Below are 20,960 nucleotides of genomic sequence, written 5' to 3' on the forward strand. Positions count from 1 at the left end.
TTTTAATCATTTGTTTTAAATGTGGATGGTTGTTTGCAAACCTACTCTTATAAGTGTTGATGTGGTTCGTATGTTCGTAAAACAATGTTTCACTAAAAGATCGCGTCATGGGAAAGAATAAACAAATTAACGAAGTTTATCCTCACCAATCCTTTATAATACTTTAAGGAAAAGAAAAACCTCAATTTTATACATATTCTGAACGATTTTCTACTTTTTGTTCCATTTTTGACAGCTCCAGTTGTAACAATAGTTTTGGCCGTGGTCGGTGGCATCCTAAGTGTTGGTTTGTTAACAGCAGTCGTTGCCGTGCTGTTTGTTTTTATCAGGTATTTTCTCCACCAACCCCCAAATTTTAAAGGCACTGGACACTATTGGTAATTATTCAAAAACAAATAGTAAGCAATATAAAAAACTCACTACTGGTAACGAGCAATGGAGAGCTGTTGATAGTGTAAAACGTTGGGAGAAACTACCCCCTCTCCCTAACGTAGTAGTTTATCATTCAGATAATACAAGACTTCGGGACTGAATCCTTCTATAGGCATCTGAGAAAACACACAGATAATTTGTTCAACAATGGTGTTTTTGCTGTAATTTTTCTCCTTCAACTTCTGTGATCAAAGAGTCGAAACTTTCACAGATTTGTTATTCTCAGCATATTAATGTTGGGACACACAGAGTGAGGGTACACTGGTCTTTGACAAAATAAAAAAGGTGTCCAGTGCCTTTAACTTACATGAGTCATGATTCTTTACCTTTAACTTTGACATGTGACCTGTAACTCGTGACTTGGACTTCACAATGTCACTTATGATGAATAACCTAAGACATATGATTTATTTCTTCTTTTCTGTTATTAAAGGCGAAAAAAGCTGAAGACCGAAATGGCAACTGGTTTGAACAAAGTTCTGTTAACGGAGGGTGATCTGATGTTCGAACGCGTCTCAGGGGAGTTCGGAAGCACAAGGGTAAGAGTATGGTTTTTATTTTATTTTTATTTATTTATTTTTTACTACAAAATGCATTTTTATTCTCGTGCCCTAATGTTCGACTCCATCCAACAGTAAAGGGCTTAAAGGCACTGGACACTATTGGTAATTGTCAAAAACCAGTATTCGCTCTTGGTGTATCCCAACATATTCATTAAGAAAAAAACTGTGAAAAATGTTGACTCAATTTGTCGTCGAAATTGCAAGAGAATAACGGACGAAGAAGAAGAAAAAAAACATTATTGCTGAACATGTGTGCTTTCAGATGCCTAAAGGGCTTTAGGCCTGAAGTCTTTTACAGTTTGAGTGAGGAGTTCCTTCTTTCTCATAAGCTGTTTTACTACAAGAGGGATCCGTTTCTTACAATGTTTTATACTATCGACAGCTCTCCATCGCTCGTTACCAAACAATTCATTGTGTGTGCTAATGATGATTTTGAGTGGTTTCAGGTTTCAGGTTTCAGGTTTATTTTTCCATACCATTTGTACATGTACAATATAAGGGGCAAATAATTATAGAACTTAATAACAGTATGTGGAGGTCGCAGACAGAAAGCCTAGGCTTGTACAAGGTCTGGCCTCTTCAAAAAGAATACATGTATAAATAATAAGTTACAATCATGAGTTTGAAAATAGAGAAATAAGCAATATTCGATATACGGTTTATTAATTGAATAATTTAATTTAATAATTATTCGTAACCTGACAATTTAAGAAATACAACTTAAGAGAAAAATAACCATCTATAACTTAACAATTTTAGTAATACTGAGTCACATGGCAATTTAAGTAAACGTTCATAACGCTCCTAGTTATCGTTAACTATATTAAGAAGAAGTTGCTTTTTGTAATACTTCTTACAATACCAATAGTGGTAGCTGTCTTTAAACTTCCTCTTCTTAGTGCACGCATTCTGAACCTCGTGCCATCCCCAGAAAACTGTTGTTTTGTGATACTCTACATTACCCCCAGCCTGTTCTCCTGGGCCACATTTTCACAGCGAGCGCATACTGCCATACGGCTTGTTTGCGAGTCGTGTAGACGGCGCAATGTGCTGAAGGACTTCTAACACGAGAACGGGACTTGAATCAAGTCTAGCATTCTGGTAGCGTAGGCGAGATGAGTTGTTTTGTCTCTGACGTAGTTCTAACAAAATTAACTCCAAGATTGAATGAGAATGTATTTCTCCTCCTATATTTCTCCTTGACATTTTGGCAACTTCGGACATCTGGAAATTATGAATTGAATGTAATAAACTTAAACTGTGTAAGGAAATACAAAAATAAAAGGTATGACTTCTACACACTTGGATCGCACGAACATTGGATTCTCAAGGTGTATTCTCGATAAAATTGTAGGGTAAAGTCGATGTACTGGAAAGTCAATTCAAACTTCAACTAAATAATAGCAGTAGAATACACTGTGTAATCTCGGTGGTCTGTTCGAATCCCACCGGAGCAATTGAACTCAGGAAAGAACAGTACTTACTGCTATCACACCTCGGTGTACTATAGGGGTAAAACCAAATTTAATATTCTTTATCCCCGATGAATAGTTAACATCTATTAAATCGTTGCAGTATCCGCTGCTAAAACATAGGATTCGAACTGCCTCTAACCACCGGGAAATCTCGGTTTTCTAGTTGGTAAGACACTGCTCTAGAATTGCAAGGGTCGTGAGTTCGAATCTCACCCGAGTATAGGCATAATATGCTTGTGATTTTTTTTCAAAAACCTCGGGAAAGTGCCGAGTTTACAGTGGAGTACACATCGGTGTATGGGTAGAACCAAATTAAGATTATTTTTTCCCCGATGCCAATTCAACATGATAATAACATAATATAAATAATCTAAATGATATAAAGCATTCTTTGCAGTGCACGAGATCATCGACGGTCATTCGGATGTGACTTTCATTATTATTCTCCACTTTAAGTTTTTAATGAATATAATTTTGAAATTTCCCCTTGTCAATATTTTCTTCATTTTACCAATTTCGTCACGATGCAGTGCGCACAAAGTAATAGTAAAATAAGAAGAAGAACACTTATAATGCACCGGTATCAATCACAATAAATTCTCACTCAATTTCAGGCGGGTGTGAATGGCTATCATTGTACTGATACTAAGTTGATAATTGAGGAGCTATTCAGAGAGGCGGAAACCAGTCTCTTATGAAGGAAGAAGTGGCTTAATTGTTATAAAGCATTTAGCGGTTGGCTCGATTAAGTACAAAGTAACCCCAGTGGAGCTGAGCCCGGAATGGCTCACACGGAATGGTTCATTTTGTGGCCGTACAACCGGCAATTAAGACCGGTCTCGGGAGGGGGTATGCTCCGGTGAAAAACACGGCGTATTGCAACTTTTTCCGGCAAATTTCTTCCTCGTCATAGTTGTAGTTCTTGCGTCAGAAATAAGTCAGGGCAAAAGGGTCTTCCTAGTGAAAGTTTTGTGAGCTGTTTAATCTATGGCGGTGGTCTTCCCTGAATAGTTTGAGATAATCAGTGGTTTATTTCCGCTCGGCATCATTTGGATTATTTTTTAATGGAGAAAAAAGTACCTTTTTGGCAGCGTACAATAGAGAAACATAAAGTAATTTTTTGGTGGTAAATATTTTTCATTCAAGTGGTTGCATTTCAATACTTCTGGTCTTTTCTTATCAACTCAAAGTTTACAATAAGTTTTATGGACATTCAACTTCAACATTATTAAAGGGACAGACCCTGCCTTGGATCGAACGAGTTGGTCTATAAAAAGCGTTTGTAACCGTTTTTTATAAAATGCATATGGTTAGAAAGATGTTTTAAAAGTAGAATACAATGATCCACACAAATTTGCCTCAAAATTGCGTGGTTTTCCTTTTACTGTGCGAACTAACACGGTCGGCCATTTATGGGAGTCAATGGCCGACCGTGTTAGTCGACGAGGTAAAAGGAAAACCGTGCAAATAGAGGCATATTTGTGTGGATCATTGTATTCTAATTTCAAAACATCATTCTACCCATATGCATTTTACAACAAACGGTTGCAAACGCTTTTCAAAGACCAACTCGACCGATCCAAGGCAACGTGTTCCTTTAATATTTGTAATAGAAAACATTGCTTATCTTGTTGAGGTGTGTGCCTTTAAAAGCCTAACACGACCTGTGATGACGGCGGTTAATATTTAAGTGGATGTGGCTAGTGTAGCGTATGGTTTACACGCTTGATCCTTGATCCCCCTGCTCGGAGACGCAGTTGAAAGCGAGCCGTGAGTTGTAAACATACCGGGGCGGAATTTTGTTTTATGTACTGAGAAATTGCCACAGTCGTAGTGCTTTTTAGTGGGAGAAGTAATTGTCTTTTCTAAATCGATTCAAAAGAGGGAATCCTTTAAAAAAGATGAGGACAAATTTTGAGGATGGCATTTCTAAAGTGCATACAAAATATTGAGACCGGGGAAGCTCAATCGACTGACAAAGATATACCTATTGTTAGTCGCATTGTCTTGTTTATCTTACAGAGGTAGGCCTACTTTAAAATATAATGGTCACCATCTGTGTACTTCCTCATAGCGCGGCACCACTTCAAAAATTCTTTTCAAAGATCAATATTATATGACGTCGTTGAACCCCTTCTCTTATTTCGCATTGTATTTTAATATTCCACTATTATTTATTTATTTATTTATTTTCACTATTTTTTCTTTTTCTTTTTTGCTCATCGCATTCAGACTCAAATATTAAAGCTTTACAGCTAGCTGTCTCAGCTGTTATCCTCTTGATGACATCTCTCATTCGGCTGGAAAACTGATTTCCCGGGCTCTGTGTAGATTTTAATTATTGATAAAAGGTACTGCCTGTCTGTTATCACCGCTGGACAATGCAGAATGCATTTTTAGTTGAGGAGCGAAGCTGTGATGACCGACCATGATCACCTTAGATGCCTGGTCGGTATTTCTGATTGTTTCTTAAGGGTTGAAAACGTCGCCCTTGGCTGAAAAATCGTTTAGCACTTAAAGGCACTGTACACCACGTGTACTCGTCATAGACCAATATTCTCACAAGGTGTCTCACAACATATGCACACAATAACAAATCTATGAAATTTTGACTCATTTGGTAAGCGAAGTTGCAAGAGAAAAAAATAAAATAAAAACACCCTTGTAAAATAGTACAACACACTTAACTTTTAACCCATAAACATGACCCCTTTTTGATTCAATTCGTCATCGAAATTGCAAACGGGAATAAAGAAAGAAAAACACCCTTTTTGCACAAATTAAATTATGTGCTTTCAAAAAGGCTTCGAGTCTGACGTCTATTAGTAATACTTTTGACTGAGCAGTGACCTCTTTCTGGAAAAAAAAACTACGTTACTTCAGAGGGAGCCGTTTCTTTAAACATTGTATACGATTCGGCTCTCGCTATTATTCGTTTCGAGTAAGTATGTATAATGCTAACTGTTATGTTGAGTAATACCAACAATTTGGTTGAGTAATTACACTGCAAAAACTGGGGTGTTAAGATGATTATATCGGTGTCTATTTGTGACGGCACCAACACTTTGTTAATTTCACCAACGATATAGTATAATGGGGATAAATAGCACCATGTTAGTGTTGTTACATTAATTATAGATACCAGGAAGAATAAATGTGACCCGCTACGTGAAAATGAGTCAGATGTTGCCCAATGCACATTATTAAGCTATGAACAATTTAATTTAATTTAAAAAAAAAAAAAAAAAAAAAACCTTTAGAACACTTACTTTTAGGCAATAAAGCTATGAATACAACAATTTTGTGACAATACTTATGTCTAATTTGTATCCTTTTGCGCGAAATGGTAGTTGAAAACATCACTTTACTTGTAATTCGTTTTTTTACAAAATTAGTGTATTGGCTACTTTCAAACGGGAGTAACTCAGCAACGCAATACACCCCAAACCTTAGACATACACCAAGTTACTGCTGCTGGTGTGTTCTTTCCAGCCATGCATATAACTCAATTCTTGAAAAAGGCAACATCTGACTCATTTTCACGTAGCGGGTCACAAATTAACACCCCAGTTTTAGCAGTGATTTTATTTTAGAATGAGAGCCAGCATTCGTTAAAGGTACTATATGGACGCTATTGGTGATTACTCAAAATAATTGTTAGCGTAAAAACTTACTTGGTAACGAGCAATGGAGAGCTGTTGATAAGTATAAAACATTGTGAGAAACAGCTTCCTCTGAAGTAACGTATAGTTATTGAACAAAGAAGTAATTTCTAACTAAAACATGAATTGATTTCGAGAAAGCACACAACTTCGTGTGACAAGGGTGTTTCTTCTTCCATTATTCTCTCGCACGTTCGACGACCCATTGAGTTCAAATTTTCACAAGTTTGTTGTTTTGTGCATATGTTTATATACCTTAAAGCCATTGGACCCTTTCGGTACAGAAAAAAAAAAAGTTCACAGATTTACAAATAACTTACAGGGTTTACAGAAGGTAGTGGTGAAATACTTCTCTTGGAATATTATTCCATGAAATGCTTTACTTTTTGAGAAAACAGTAAAACAATATCAATTCTCGTTACAAGAATTACGGATTTATTTCAAACACATGTCATGACACGGCGAAACGCGCGGATACAAGGGTGGGTTTTTCCGTTATTTTCTTCCGACTCCGATGACCGATTAAGCCCAAATTTTCACAGGTTTGTTATTTTATATAGAAGTTGTGTAGGCCTTGGACAATACTGTTTACCGAAAGGGTCCAATGGCTTTAAGTGAGAAGATTGGTCTTTGACAATTACCAAAGGAGTCGAGTGTCTTTAAGAATGTGTCTGTCTCTGTCATTATATCCATCAAGCCATACACCATTTTCGTTTCTCCCCAGGGGATCCCAGATTCGCGCAAGACACCAGGTAGTCAACTAACGCTGAAGGATCGTTCAATTCACTCCTCGCAGCGACGGGACTCCGTACAGCTCAAAGACAACGCTAAACGAATTAAAGTGGCGCGCTACAATGTGAGTATAAGTAGGATTTGAAAAAAATTAAAAATTGCGGTAACCACGATGTAGGTAGGCCAACAGTGTTGGTGCTGAGTGACGGGTCTTACCATAGTGAGATTGAAATAATTGTCTTAATAATAATCGGTTCTTATATAGCGCTTTACAACACCCTGTTACGGGCGTATCAAGGGGCGCAGTAGTTTTCCTGCACGGTATAATATAAAGCTACATGATCTGAAGAATGAGACCCATTCCTTTAAAGGTTGATTTCGGTCAACAAACTAATTATGGAAAGGTTTCAGCTTTTTGGATGAAACAGTTGCGTAAGAGCAGTTATCATACACGTAAGACCAGTAGTTTTCTGTCAAAATTATTCAGTTTAAATGCATGACCTTCGACACATTTGTGTTAGCATAACCTATTCTTCCAGATGGTATGCTTGAATTTCTATCTGTTCAAAATTACCAACTTAGTGAATAGTACACCAAAATACCCCCCCCCCCCCCCAAAAAAAAAAAAAAAAAAAAAAAAAAAAAAAAACCTTAATGATGTCATCATGGTTCAGGATCTGAACAAAATAGGATGGCACTTCCAAAGCTCCGTAGAACATGATGACTTGTAGGCCCTTTTCGAAACTACGGCTTCGGTTTTGTATTTGGGCCGGCTCAGGCTAGCTTGGCCCCTCCGTTGTTTAGACAATGCGCGTGCTTTGCGTACGCGCTCAGGGCTTCAGACGAGAGGACGGAGCCTGAAGCCGAATTCAAAGCCGAAGCCGTGGTTTCAAAAAGAGCATAGTACGAAGATGAGCAATGCAGTTCACCATTGTCACCATTGTGCAGTAAGTTATTTCAAGATCTGAAGTGTAAAAAATAGATGGCACTTCTAAAGCTCCATAGAACATGATGACTTGTAGTATAAAGCTAGGTCAGTGCAATGATGCCCCCCCCCCCCCTCCTCCCCTAGACTGGCTCGTCGTGTCCTTGCCCTTGATATTGTGATCCTCAAGCTAGACAGACAACAATATGAACCTCAGTTTTCGCACTGTGTGAAAACAAACACTTCTGGTGGACAAAAACACTCGGCGGCTGTTAACGAAAAAAAATTGCACCTGAATACAATGTACGACCTCGAACTGTGTGTTTGATGTCTCTTACGTATGGAGACTAAAATAGTGAGGTTGCCAATGGGTGTCTTTAAAGAATGATTTTTAGATGATGAACATTTCAAACGAAAAGAGCAGTAGGTCAGAATGAATAGAAGCAAAACAGAATGATGCTAACCAGAATAAGGTTACCAACCAAAACACCATGTCACGTGTACAATGTGTGAGTGGTATCCTGCTAAGTATTGCTAAGCAGTGATTTTTAAGCAGCTCTATGAAATTGGGCCTAGGTTTATGATTTTGGGGACGATATTTGTGTCAATGTAGTTAGGTGTTCATTTATTTGATTGTTATTCAAATAACCCATGCAAGACAAGTAGAAGTATCGAACGTCACTGTCTTTTACAGACTAAATGATTGAGGTTAGAATTGGTTGCTTTCATTGTATACGTTTTATTTGTTGAACATTTGAAACAAAGAGCAGTCGGTCAAAGTATGTTCGTGATGTGGGGTTATTTATGCCAAGGTTTAATTGTCGCCCTGGTCACAGTGTCAATTTATGTGGTTGTCAAGACCCATGCAACCCAAGTAGAGGTCTTCGACGTCACTGTTCAGAATTAATCCACAATTGGACCGATCTTAGAGCGCTATTAACGGTAGGAAACGTGCATACCTACCGTCAGAACAAAATTTACTTAGTTGGATTTGTATTGTGACGTCATTCATTTTTGTGCAGTAAGCACCGGAAGGTTGGCATGCCTTTTCGTGTGCTTACGGAAAGCAGCAACATAAAATGGAAATCGTACAGTAAGCACAAAATTGGGCGTGCAGATCATCAGCAGCTTGATGAAAATGAGCCCAGGTTCGGAAGGGTTGGGGCAAACAATTTCAGACTTTTACACACATAATTTTTTTCGACTGGAGAAAAACGTTGACGCTGATCAAATTTTGTCATTTTATTTTCAACAGGGAGAGCTTGTTTTCGTCAAGAAACTTGAAAGATCATCTTTTGAGATAAGAAGCTCGTTGCTGAGACAAGTAAAAATGGTAAGGAGATAGTGCCTTTATTTGGGGTATTTTTTTGTCGACATAAATACAATGTCCGTAGATTTACATTCAACTTACAAGGTTACCTTAAAATGTTACTTACTGAGGCGCTCTATTGTTTGAGACACGCATCACTAATGAAGCTGAAACTTGTATAGGAACTATATATTAGAAACATCTTGATTTGCAGTGACATGGATTCATATCATGGCCAAAAACTTGATCTACAAAAGGTATTAAAACCCTTTACATTCTCTCGTGTTTTATTATGTAATCTTCCCCTGGTTTACATTTTTAACAAGATTTCGTACACTCTCTGGCAGATAAGTGTTTGAACCATTATACAATCATCTAATAATGATTTTTGTTTTCTTCCCGAAGGTTCGTGATCTGCGTCACGAGAATTTGAATTCATTCATGGGTGTTTACTCGGAGCCTGGCGACAGTTTCTGGATCTTTGAGTATTGCGTGCGGAGGAGTCTTAGCGTAAATATATTTTTAAAAATCCATATAATATTATGAAAAATAATATTGCTTAAATAATCATTACATGCAGTGAACACTATTGGGAGTTACTATGGATTTTTAACAAGCAAAGGAGAGTTGTTGATAGTGTACAAAACATTGTGAGAAACGGCTCCCTCTAAAGTAATGTAGTTATCCAGACAGAAGTAATTTTCCACGAATTTGATTTCGAGACCTCAGATTTAGAATTTGAGGTCTCGAAATCAAGCATCTGAAAGCACACAACTGAGTTCAATGGTCACAGGTTTGTTATTGTATGCATTTTGTTGAGATACACCATAGAGCAATAACACAAAATGAAAAGACAATTACCAATAGTGTCCACTGTCTTTAAACAAGAATTAAGAGCCGATCTTAGAATTAATCTGCTCTCTAATCGGTAGCCTATGAAGTTCCATATAAGTGATAGGCTAATAACAACGAACCTACATCTTTTGTAGGTTGGTTGGTCATTTTTAGCCTTCGAGAAAGACTCTGCTATGGACCTTAATCACGCTGTCATCATCTCGGTCATATTCCCTGTTTCCATAACAGTAATAAATACTCACATTCATTGCGCAAACATGGCACCAGGTTATTATTTCGTCCAGCCTCAGTTTGGTTACAATGAGTTGGAATGGAGTAAAATCAAAATGGCCACACCGTGATAACGGTCTATGGTTTCGAAACGTCAACTCACTAACTATTTTGTATGTTAGTAAAGACAAACTTAATAGTGGCATCAAGTATTAGGAGTTAAATATAAAATAAAGTAAAGTGTTTTGTGTAACATTTTGATTTGCTTGACTATTTTTGACAGGATATATATTTAAATGAAAACTTAAAACTGGACTGGACGTTTAAATCTTCACTGTTGGTCGACTTGGTTTCAGTAAGTATAGAGTATTATTAGCTTTGTTCAGTGTTTGGGGGTTGTGGCTGTCGCTGTTGCTTTTTATTGTGCTCGTTCCAGTGCCTTGATCGCGTTATGTTGTTTAGAATGGCTGAAAGAGTAATGTCTTTAATGAAGAAATACCTAAATAAATCGCTGACGATTTGTTCTGAATAATTCAAATAATTATCCTTGTGATAAAAATACGAAAATGCTCATTAATCGAACTTTGTTACGCAAGGTGGGAGCAGACTTGCTTTGGTAAATTTCCATTAATTACGTAGTTCTGAGCATGCACCCGTTACCGAGAACACTGATTTAAGTAAGTCTGCTGCCACCTAGCGTCTCAAAAGTCTCAAGACACGTTCTTGTTCTTTCCTCTTTAAAGGGGATGCGGTATATCCACAACAGCCCGCTAAAACAACATGGCCGACTGACGTCACACAATTGCGTCATTGACAGCCGATGGGTCCTCAAAGTTACAGACTACGGGATCCCTGCGATGATGAGTACACAGAGTCCGGAAGAGGAGGCGGTTCGCAGACCAGAAGGTAACTGCCATTAATATACCAACCGTCCATTTTCATAAACAGTTTGTTTGAGCATTGAAACAATCAAACGTGTGCGTTCTCTTTACGTTCCCATAAGTAAACCACGACGTATTCTGTCTTGGCGTGTGCTGTATATTGTGATGTTACTTCAAAGGCATTTGGGCACTTTTGGTATTTACTCAAAATTAGTAGTGTTTTTCAAAAAAATGTACCAGATAGCGAGCAATGGGGAGCTGTTGATAGTATACAAACATTGTGAGAAAACGGCTCCCTATGAAGTAACGTAAAGACTTCAGGCCTGAAAGCAAAGCCCTTTTTAGGCCTTTTGAAAGTACACAGAGTTTTTGCAACTTCGACGATCCAATCGAGTCAAAATAAATTACAGAATAATATTATGCATGTGTTGTGATACACTAAGTGAGAATACTGGTCTTCGATAATTACCAAACGTGACCAGTGCCTTTTAGACTTGCTACAAACCACAGACACCAATATTTATTTGTAAATAACATAATCTCCTATACTGCTTGTGGTTCTAGATTTGTTGTGGACTGCACCGGAACTTCTGCGAGATCCTAACCTGAGAAAAACCGGAACCGCGCAAGGAGACCGCTACAGTTTTGCGATCATCCTCTCGGAAATGCTTACGAGGGCGGAACCATTCTCTATGCTTCGACTCACACCAAAAGGTTGGTACCAAACTACGGAGTTCCATAGATGACATCGAAAATAATTTGTTAGCAGGTAATTAAAACCGTGCTTGGTGAAAGAACTATAGGTTGGTACCAAACAGGTTGACACCAATGGTTGGTACCAAACTACGGAGGTCCATAGATGAAATCGACAATAGTTGTTTAGTAGGTAATTAAAAGTGCATGGTGGAGAAAGATTTCGGTAACACCATAGGAATATCTCTTTTGAGTAGTGTTGGTTCTGAAAAGAACCTGTGGTTAATGACTCAACGTTTCAATCAACATACACTGATCGTCTTCAGGAGAATGCTGTACTCTGTTGCTGGATGCTCCAAGAAGAATTATCCCTTATTATAGCAATACACAATCTGAGAAGCTTTACCGTAGTAACGCTTCTCATATTCAAATTGTTGGGTTTAAAGGCACTATACACTATTGGTAATTACTCGAAATAATTATTAGCATAACACCTTACTTAATGGTAACGAGTAATGGAGAGAGGTTGATAGTATAAAACATTGTGAGAAACGGCTCCCTCTGAAGTGACTTAGTTTTCGAGAAAGAAGTAATTTTCCACGAATTTGATTTCGAGACCTAGGATTTGGACTTTGAGGTCTCGAAAACAAGCTTCGTGTGACAAGGGTGTTTTTTCTTTCACTATTATCTCGCAACTTCGATGACCAATTGAGTCCAAATTTTCACAGGTTTGTTATTTTATGCATATGTTGAGATACACTAAGTGAGAAGACTGGTCTTTGACAATTACCAATAGTGTCCAGTGTCTTTCACTGATCTATTTTCACATTGCCCACTTTACTTCGAAGTGATGAAGTGTTTCTCTAAATGCTTTATACTACCAAAAGATGCACTTCAGGCTTCGAACCAAAGGTTTTTATTGCAAATACATTTTAAGGCTGATTACGAAACGTACACCTTCCCTTTAAATGATTCAACTGCAATATTGTGCGATGCAGCATGGTGACCATTACAACATAGAGCCACGTAACGGCTCATTACAAAACCCATCACTACTACATGGCAAATTAGATTCTACTTTACCCAATTACCAATTCTGTGTGCATAGTTCCCCATCAAGATATCCGCGTGAAACTTAATTAAGCATTTCGGTATTAAATGGCGAATTGACGCAACGTTTTCGTAGGACGTGTTTTTGCCAGTTTGGTGTTTCCGCACGACTTCATGCTGATGTTGATTATGTGATGCCTCAAAGAAAATGCTCTCGCAAGCTCAACAGTTAAAGGCACAGCACACCTTTGATAATTGTCAAAGACCAGTATTCTCGCTTTGTGTATCCCAACATATGCATATATAATAACAAATCTGTGACAAAGTGGACTCAATTGGTCATCGAAGTTGCAAGAAAAATGATACAAGAAAAAAAACTTGTTACACAAATTTGTGTGCTTTCAGGTGTCTAACAATGGGCTTAATCACGCCCGACTTTTTATTTAAGTTAGAAATTACCTCTTTCTCAAAAACTACGTTACTTCAGAGGGAGCCGTTTCTCACAACGTTTTATATACTATCAATAGCTCTCCATTGCTCGTTAACCAAGTATGTTTTTATGCTAACAATTATTTTTGGTAATTACTAATAGTGACAGTGCCTTTAAAGGTTGTAGCAAGTGAGCATTTTTTGGACGAGTGAATTTATTCGTGTCATTTACCTTCCAAAAGGCTAGTAAACAATCTTATTAAAATGTGATCAATTTCGGTTGTCACGATTTACTGTAAAAGATTCTGTGGGACGTCACAATATGTCAAACACGACATAACCAATGGTAATTTGGAAACCAAGGGGACAAGAATATTATTATTATTATTTTTATTTTTATTTATTTTTGCCGGGGGTGGGGGTTCTTCAGTTGTTGTAAATGATAGTGGGTATTTCAAGTCCCCAAAAAATAGTTAATGGTCAGACGTTTCGACAATAACAGAATCTGACTCTGCTAGGGTCGAAACATCAGGTCATTAACTATTTTTTGCACTTATTTTACAAAAACTTAAAGAAATTCTATAAGGAGTCAAACTTAATTGAAATGTACATGGACCTCTTTGTACGTTTGAACTGTGTGGAATGTGTTAAGGAAGTAATCTTAAGAGCCAATATTTTGTGTATTCTCATTCAAAATAATATCTTTGTTCTAGAAATTATCGCCAAACTGGTCAAGCCCCCGCCTCTGTGTCGGCCGTCTGTGTCCCAGAAGGACGCCCCACGTGAAGTGATCGAGATCATGAAGCAAAGCTGGTGCGAGATGCCGGACACCAGACTGGACTTCGACTTTATCTATCAGGAATTCAAGAAGCTCAACAGGGGGAGGTTAGAAACTTCCTTTGTTTGAATCTTTGAAGAACAGTTGCCATGGTTACTTGATAAGCAAACTTTGGCCCAAAACACAAAGTCTAAATTTCATTAAAATGTTATTGTAATAGACACACATGTGCTAATTTTACAAACAAATCTTGCATTGTCGGAGTGGTGTAGCAGACACTGTTCAAAATGTACGCTGTTTTTACTGGCGCACCGACATTTTGTTTTTGCCCACCAAAATATAATATTTATATGTTATGTAAGCAATAATTTGTTTTGCCTTTTGGTTTCGTTCACAGAACTCAGGAAAGTACTGACTAATAGTGGACAAATATTTGCTATAACTGTCTACAAACAAGTGTCTAAAAAGTTTAACGTGTATTGCTTAAGGTTCTCTTTTAATGTAAAAGAGTGGAAGTTTCACTGCTTGTCCGAGTAGTGTAAGTTTCGCTCTTTTGAGAGTGAAAGGCAATCTTTATCACTCTTTTACATTAGGAGAGTAAACACTTGTACGCGAGTAATGTTGTCATGCCCGCAGCCTGTTGCCATGTCACACCCTCGCATCCACATATCAACCACAGTACGTAGACACCAGAAAGTGGACTGCACTCTCATGCAAGAAGAAGAAAGCAGTTTAAAAAGTATACACATGTTTAACATTTCTTCTTTACAACCAGGAGGGCCAACATAGTGGACTCGATGTTTAAAATGCTGGAGAAATACTCGAACCATCTTGAGGATCTGATCCGAGAGAGGACGGCAGAGCTGGACGAGGAACGAGCGAAGACTGAAATGCTTCTCAATAGAATGCTTCCACCGTAAGTTAACATTTAAAGGCACTGACCATAACTGGTAATTAATCATAATTGTTAGCATAAGAAATAACTTTGTAACAAGTAATGGAGACCTGTTGATATTATTGTGGGAGACGGCTCCCTCACAAACCAACGTAGTTTTTGAGAAAGGGGTAACTTCTTACCAAATATTAAAAGACCAAAAGCACACAAATTGTGCAACAAGAGGGGTTTTCCTTTCATTATTTAACTGCAACTTTGATGACCAATTTATTACAAATTTTCACAGATTTGTTATCTTGTGCACAATGTTCAGATACACCAAGTGAGTATACTGGTCTTTGAAAACTACCAAAGGTATCCAGTGCCTTTAACAACTGTCATTGTATTCTAGTGACAGTATACAATTGTTGCACGTTGTGAATGGGGTCCATGGCGTTTTGTACACCCGAGGGGGAAAATGGAACCCGAGGCGAAGCCGAGGGTGCCATTTTCCCTCGAGGGTGTACAAAACCCATGGACCCCAGTCACAACGTGCAACAATTGTTTTGTTATACCTTTGTATAATTGTTATTCCTCTTCTCGAAGTTCTGTTGTCATCTTCAAACATTATTACGGCGGAGTATTCATTGTTTAATAAGCAGACGAACGAGAAACAACTTCCTCGAACCCGCGGTTGTTCCGTACACAGCGCGAAATCTACCAACACTGGGAACGATCAAGGTGATGTACACCCGGTGTACATCACTTTTCATGTTACCCGGCGCGTCGCGAGCCATGTAACATGCGTTTTTGTTGCGCGTCACATGATTGGTTCTCGACCAATCAAACTTCACAATTTGCACAGAGGTATAACAACAAAAGTTGTCTCAAAATTCCAGCAAAGATTATTTCGTGTGACAAAGCCCTCATTACTTGTTGGTGTCTCTTTCATCAGGAGTGTAGCCGTAGAGCTGAAGGCAGGCCGTACCGTACCGCCAGTCAGCTTCGAACGCGTCACCATCTTCTTCTCTGATATCGTAGGGTTTACCAACATCTCAGCTCAGAGTACTCCTTTTCAAATAGTCACCTTCTTGAATGATCTCTACACGGCCTTTGACGATACGCTGACAGAGCACGATGTGTATAAGGTAAAGAAAACTACTCTCTTAAAGCCACTGGACACTATTGGTAATTGTCAAAGACCAGTCTTCTCACTTGCTGTATCTCAACATATGCATGAAATAACAAACCTGTGAAAATTTGAGCTCGATTGGTCGTCGGAGTTGCGAGATAACTATGAAAGAAAAAACACCCTTGTCACACAAAGTTGTGTGCTTTCAGATGCTTGATTTAGAGACCTCAAATTCTAAATCTGAGGTCTCGAAATCAAATTCGTGGAAAATTACTTCTCTCTCGAAAACTACATTACTTCAGAGGGAGCCGTTTCTCACAATGTTTTATACTACCAACCTCTCCCCATTACTCGTTACCAAGTAAGGTTTTATGCTAAAAATTATGTTGAGTAAATACCAATAGACGTGTCCACTGCCTTTAATGTTAAAGAGTGAAAAATCACTCTTTGAAGAGCCATTATGAAGGACAACTCTTTTTCGAGTGGTCTTCCACTCTTTGAGATTGAAGTTTGCATCTTTTTAAAGTGTTTTTTTTTCGCTCTGTCCTGGAGTGAAACCCCTCTAAAAGAGTGAAGTAACCACCACTCTTGTTGAAGACCCATAAAAGGGAAAGCTCGAAAATAAAGAATGTGTTTTTCACTCTTTTACATTAAGAGAGTAAAACAAGTAGACTAACAGGTACAGCCATGTGTAATATCTTTTTCGAGGGAGTGTCGGCTCTGGAAAAAAAGCCAATGCGGTCTCGACGTTTCGAATATTATACCGTACTTGTCTTCAGGAGAACCTATAAAGGAAGTTTAAACCTATAGCATATAATACCTTTGGTTTTTGGAAACGTCGAACTATTTTTTTCTTATTTATCCCCAATGCGAATTTCCATATATTAAATAGTCGTGGTACCCGCTGCTAAAAAATAATATCGAACTGCCTCTCACCCGGGCAATCTCGTTTCTCCTGAAGACGAGCAGAGTATACTGTTCGAAACGTCGAGACCCAGCTCTTTTTTTCAGAGCCAACACTCCTCAAAACAGATTTACACATGGTTGACCCCGCAAGTTTACTATTTATTTTTAGTTTCTTCCTATTTATCCACACCATGCAAAGCTTCAAACAGTACTTACTCGTGGTTTAGTTGGGAAGACACTGTGCTCAATACAAATTTGTACTTCTATTTCAAATGTACATAACTATAGAATAAAACTAATATAATATGAACACTTTCGTTTTCAAAAGGTTGAAACAATCGGAGACGCTTACATGGTCGCGAGTGGCTTGCCAATTACGAACGGGAACAGACATGCTGGTGAGATTGCCAATCTAGCACTGGATCTCCTACACGTTGCTGGGTTCAAGCTTAAGATTCGACACATGCCGGAAACTCCGCTCCGATTACGAATCGGGATACACTCGGGTAAGGACGAAAGACATTCGGCAGTGTCCAAATGAAGGACTCTTTGGACGCTAGGTGGCAGCAAACTTACTATGGCCCTTTTCGAAACCATGGCTTCGGCTCCAGATTCCCCCCCCCCAACACCCCCCCCCCCCAAGTTGTTTTGGCCAAAATAAATACGCGAGCTGTGGATTCGAAAGGGGCATCATGAATTTTAAATCAGTATGGAAATTATGCTAAAAAAAACTACAGTTTTGAGCCGGGTCAATTTTTTTTGAGAATGTATGACTATGTTTTATGGCGCCATTTTGTTTGCCTTGAGTGGGATGAAACTGTTTAAAAAAATGAATTTGCAGGGTCTGCTGTCAATAGTGTGTAGCTGTAATGTTCAATCTTGATCGTAGTTACTAATCTTTTCGAATTGTTGAATTACAAATGTTGAAACTATGTTGACAGGTCAGTGTGCAGCCGGTGTTGTTGGGCTCACTATGCCTCGATACTGCCTATTTGGTGATACAGTCAACACAGCGTCTCGAATGGAGTCTAATGGAATGCGTAAGCTATTTCTTTATTCCACGTCCCCGATCTTTAGGCCTTTCAGCGGCTCCATTGTAGAAATGACCTATGTATCTCTGTATAAGCAGGATTCATGGTAGAAGTAAGAGAGGTTTGCGGTAGCATGTAATTTTTAATTTTTTTTATAGTCGACCGAGGTCGGAATCATGTTGAGACTTGCCCGTCCTTTTCTATCCCTCCTTAAGTTGGAAAGCAGCTGGAAGCAGCCTGATGTCCCTGGCAACTATCTGTACAACATAATCTCCTTTGACGTCAATGAGGGCGCTCTCAGATCGTCGTGCGAAATGCAGACAGATCTGGTACCATCATGGATTAGAAGTCCATAAACACAACCACTAAAAAATTGTCGTTTTTTCTTTGAAACTTCCTGTCAGCTTTTTCTCATTCACTGTTGACCGTTTTGTTCTCATTGAGATAAACCAAATTGGTTGTATTTATTTTCAGCTTATCGCATTCATATCAACCAGACAACCATCGACATACTTGAAGAGCTAGGAGGGTACCACGTGGAACTAAGAGGAGAAGTTTATCTAAAGGTATTATTGAAACATTAATGACCAATGTTGCAGTAAGTGACGTAGCAAAAAGGGGCCTTTGTGCACATGCGCTCAAAACGTTCGACTGCGCCCCCTCCTTGCTCCAACAAAAAAAAGGGACACCTATTCTCTCAAAACGAAAATACGAAAAGATTCATCATTATAATCCCTGTCCCCACTGAAAAACTACTTCCCCTATTCCCTTGTATTAAATGTCTACTCTAGATCTCCATGCACAGCAGCCTGTGACGTCATACGCAAGAAGAGAACTCATCCCAACAGCACAAACCTCCAAGTCATTATTTTCTTTATAATAATTATGAACTAAATTTCCCCCTTTTGTTTCTTTACTTCAGGGAAAAGGTGTCGCCCGTACCTTCTGGCTGACAGGGAGAGACGGATTCACCAAGGAGCTTCCTGATTGGAAGAGCGCATTAGAAGGGTGGGTAAAACTAGGAGTGACGTTTGACTTTGGAACGCTAGGTGGCAGCAGACTATCGTCCAAAAGTCCCCATTGAACAAGCAAAAAAATAACTGATAAGCCAATAATTAGTAACTGAAGAGAACCTTGGTAAGTGTATTTGCGGAGTCCTTCTTTATTTATTTATTTACTTCTTTTTTTTCAGTGATATCATGCCACCCGTCACGCCAGCTGTCCCAGAATGCACTCCGTCTCAGGTCGCCGTCGCAACAGCTGCCGAGTCGAACTCAAATGACCCCGATGATGGTCCCCAGCAAGGGCTCCCCCTACGGCACGGCAGTGCAGGCTCCCTTGCAAGTCTCCTCGCCATCCCCGAAGGCGGCGTGTTCGAATCAAACACACTAGACATTGAACCAGACGACAACTCATCGGTATCCATCGATGATGGCGTCCTTCCCTCTGACGTCATAACACGGACTGTTTTTTACTCGCCTCCGGCCGTCAAGCGTCGCATGGACCACTTCACCGGTAGCAGGCCGAGCAGCGCTACGAGTTTGGCGCACCGTGGTAGTAGTCGCCCCTCCAGCCGTTCCGGTAGTGTCGCATGGAGCCTTGCTGATCCATCTAGTCGTCCATCGAGTCGTTTATCAAACCATTTTGCTAGTCGTCCGTCCAGTCGTCCTTCCACACCAGCATCTAAATATAAATCCACTGAGCAACCCAATGGAGCAGTACATATCGTGATCACAGATTCGGACGTACCAAGCCGTGCAGTCGCGTGCGTAACATTGTGTGAGAATTGAAAACTACTATAACTCAATAATAAGAAATTTTAGTATTTGCTCCAAAAGTTTGTATATGTCTTTTGTATGAAGCTTTAATAGCTTAACAATGGACCCCCGCTTATTAAGTGGACATGAATTCGAAAATTGAGTTGATAATTCATAAACCATACGAACGACCTATATGTTTAAAAACAAAACAGTTGTACAGTTGCTCAGTTAACAGCAAAGTTAAATCTTCAATTAAGTTTTCATCCGGCATTGCGGCAATATATGTCGTTTAAAACACTAACAAAAAACTGTTGTGGACCAAGTTCACTTTAAGCTAAATTTAAATGCCGTATCATTCTATCGATGTTGCTTTAAATGTGTCATTGTTTTTGCGAGCACTACACGATCTTAAAACTATAATAGGAATATAATGTACAGGAAGTTTATTTACTTTTATTTGTTCTTAAAACAAACTTTAAAAAAAAACTGTTTGTGTTTCCCCGTGCAGCCTGTGTGATGTGAGCGACGGGTTTGAGTTTGACCCCCCCCCCCCCCCGCTCCTCTAATCCTCCTACACCCGTCATGGGTTATCTCTACACCAAGTATTGGTTTATTTTGTATTGTTTTACACCATCTGTAATTGGGGTTTAAACTCCACATAGCGCCCAACACTAAATTCCACAAGTTATTGTATTGTCAAAATATAAAAATAAAATGAAAAATACACATTAAAGGTTGTTGAAATACAGTCTCCAAGTGCAATTTTGGAGAGGGATTATAAGAATAGTGCAATTGAATAGTATAAGTGCAATAAGTAACGATTATTATGATACCAATCACTGTTAATGTTTACAAAATATTTATTACTTAATAAGTTTATCACTCAGAACAAAATTTATATAAAACAATTTGAGAGATAGAACAGTACTGTAAGATAAGTAAATGTACATGTATATTATGAATATATTATAATATTATATTATTTTTGTACGCACATAATTGATGTTTATCTAATACAGATTCAATCAGTGCACTATTAAAACATACCTCCTGAAATGTACGTGTTTCTATGCACAATAATGAAATTCATCATCACCAATTGCAATATAGATAACTAAATAAATCACGAGATACAATATGTAACTACACTGTTTGTTAATATTGTATTGTTTATTTTGGTTGTTATATTATCTGTCACTCGAGTATCTTTCCGAAGGGAACTTAATTCTATGGCTCTTACCCCCCCCCCCCCCGCGCCCACCC

At 38.6% G+C, this 20,960-nt stretch overlaps 1 protein-coding gene across 1 annotated transcript; it reads left to right on the forward strand.

Moving 5' to 3' along the window:
* The first annotated feature begins 887 nt into the window (after positions 1-887).
* On the forward strand, positions 888-19,727 carry LOC117298618 (retinal guanylyl cyclase 2-like). Its single transcript, XM_033781937.1, has 15 exons — positions 888-971; positions 6,857-6,988; positions 9,045-9,122; positions 9,504-9,608; positions 10,447-10,518; positions 10,907-11,069; positions 11,609-11,758; positions 13,930-14,101; positions 14,770-14,910; positions 15,824-16,016; positions 17,235-17,412; positions 17,848-17,946; positions 18,412-18,503; positions 18,860-18,945; positions 19,130-19,727. Exons 1-15 carry the CDS (start codon positions 888-890, stop codon positions 19,725-19,727), a joined length of 2,343 nt encoding a protein of 780 aa, XP_033637828.1.
* Positions 19,728-20,960: the final 1,233 nt, after the last annotated feature.

Source organism: Asterias rubens, chromosome 13 (genome assembly GCF_902459465.1).
Source record: "Asterias rubens chromosome 13, eAstRub1.3, whole genome shotgun sequence".
Classification (NCBI taxonomy): domain Eukaryota; kingdom Metazoa; phylum Echinodermata; class Asteroidea; order Forcipulatida; family Asteriidae; genus Asterias; species Asterias rubens.

Excerpts from the sequence above, each read along its gene's own strand:
- LOC117298618 (XM_033781937.1), top strand. The coding sequence starts at position 888 with ATGGCAACTGGTTTGAACAAAGTTCTGTTAACGGAGGGTGATCTGATG. Across the intron at positions 972-6,856 it reads GGGAGTTCGGAAGCACAAGG|GGGATCCCAGATTCGCGCAA; the intron begins GTAAGAGTATGG and ends GTTTCTCCCCAG. Across the intron at positions 14,102-14,769 it reads AAGAAGCTCAACAGGGGGAG|GAGGGCCAACATAGTGGACT; the intron begins GTTAGAAACTTC and ends CTTTACAACCAG.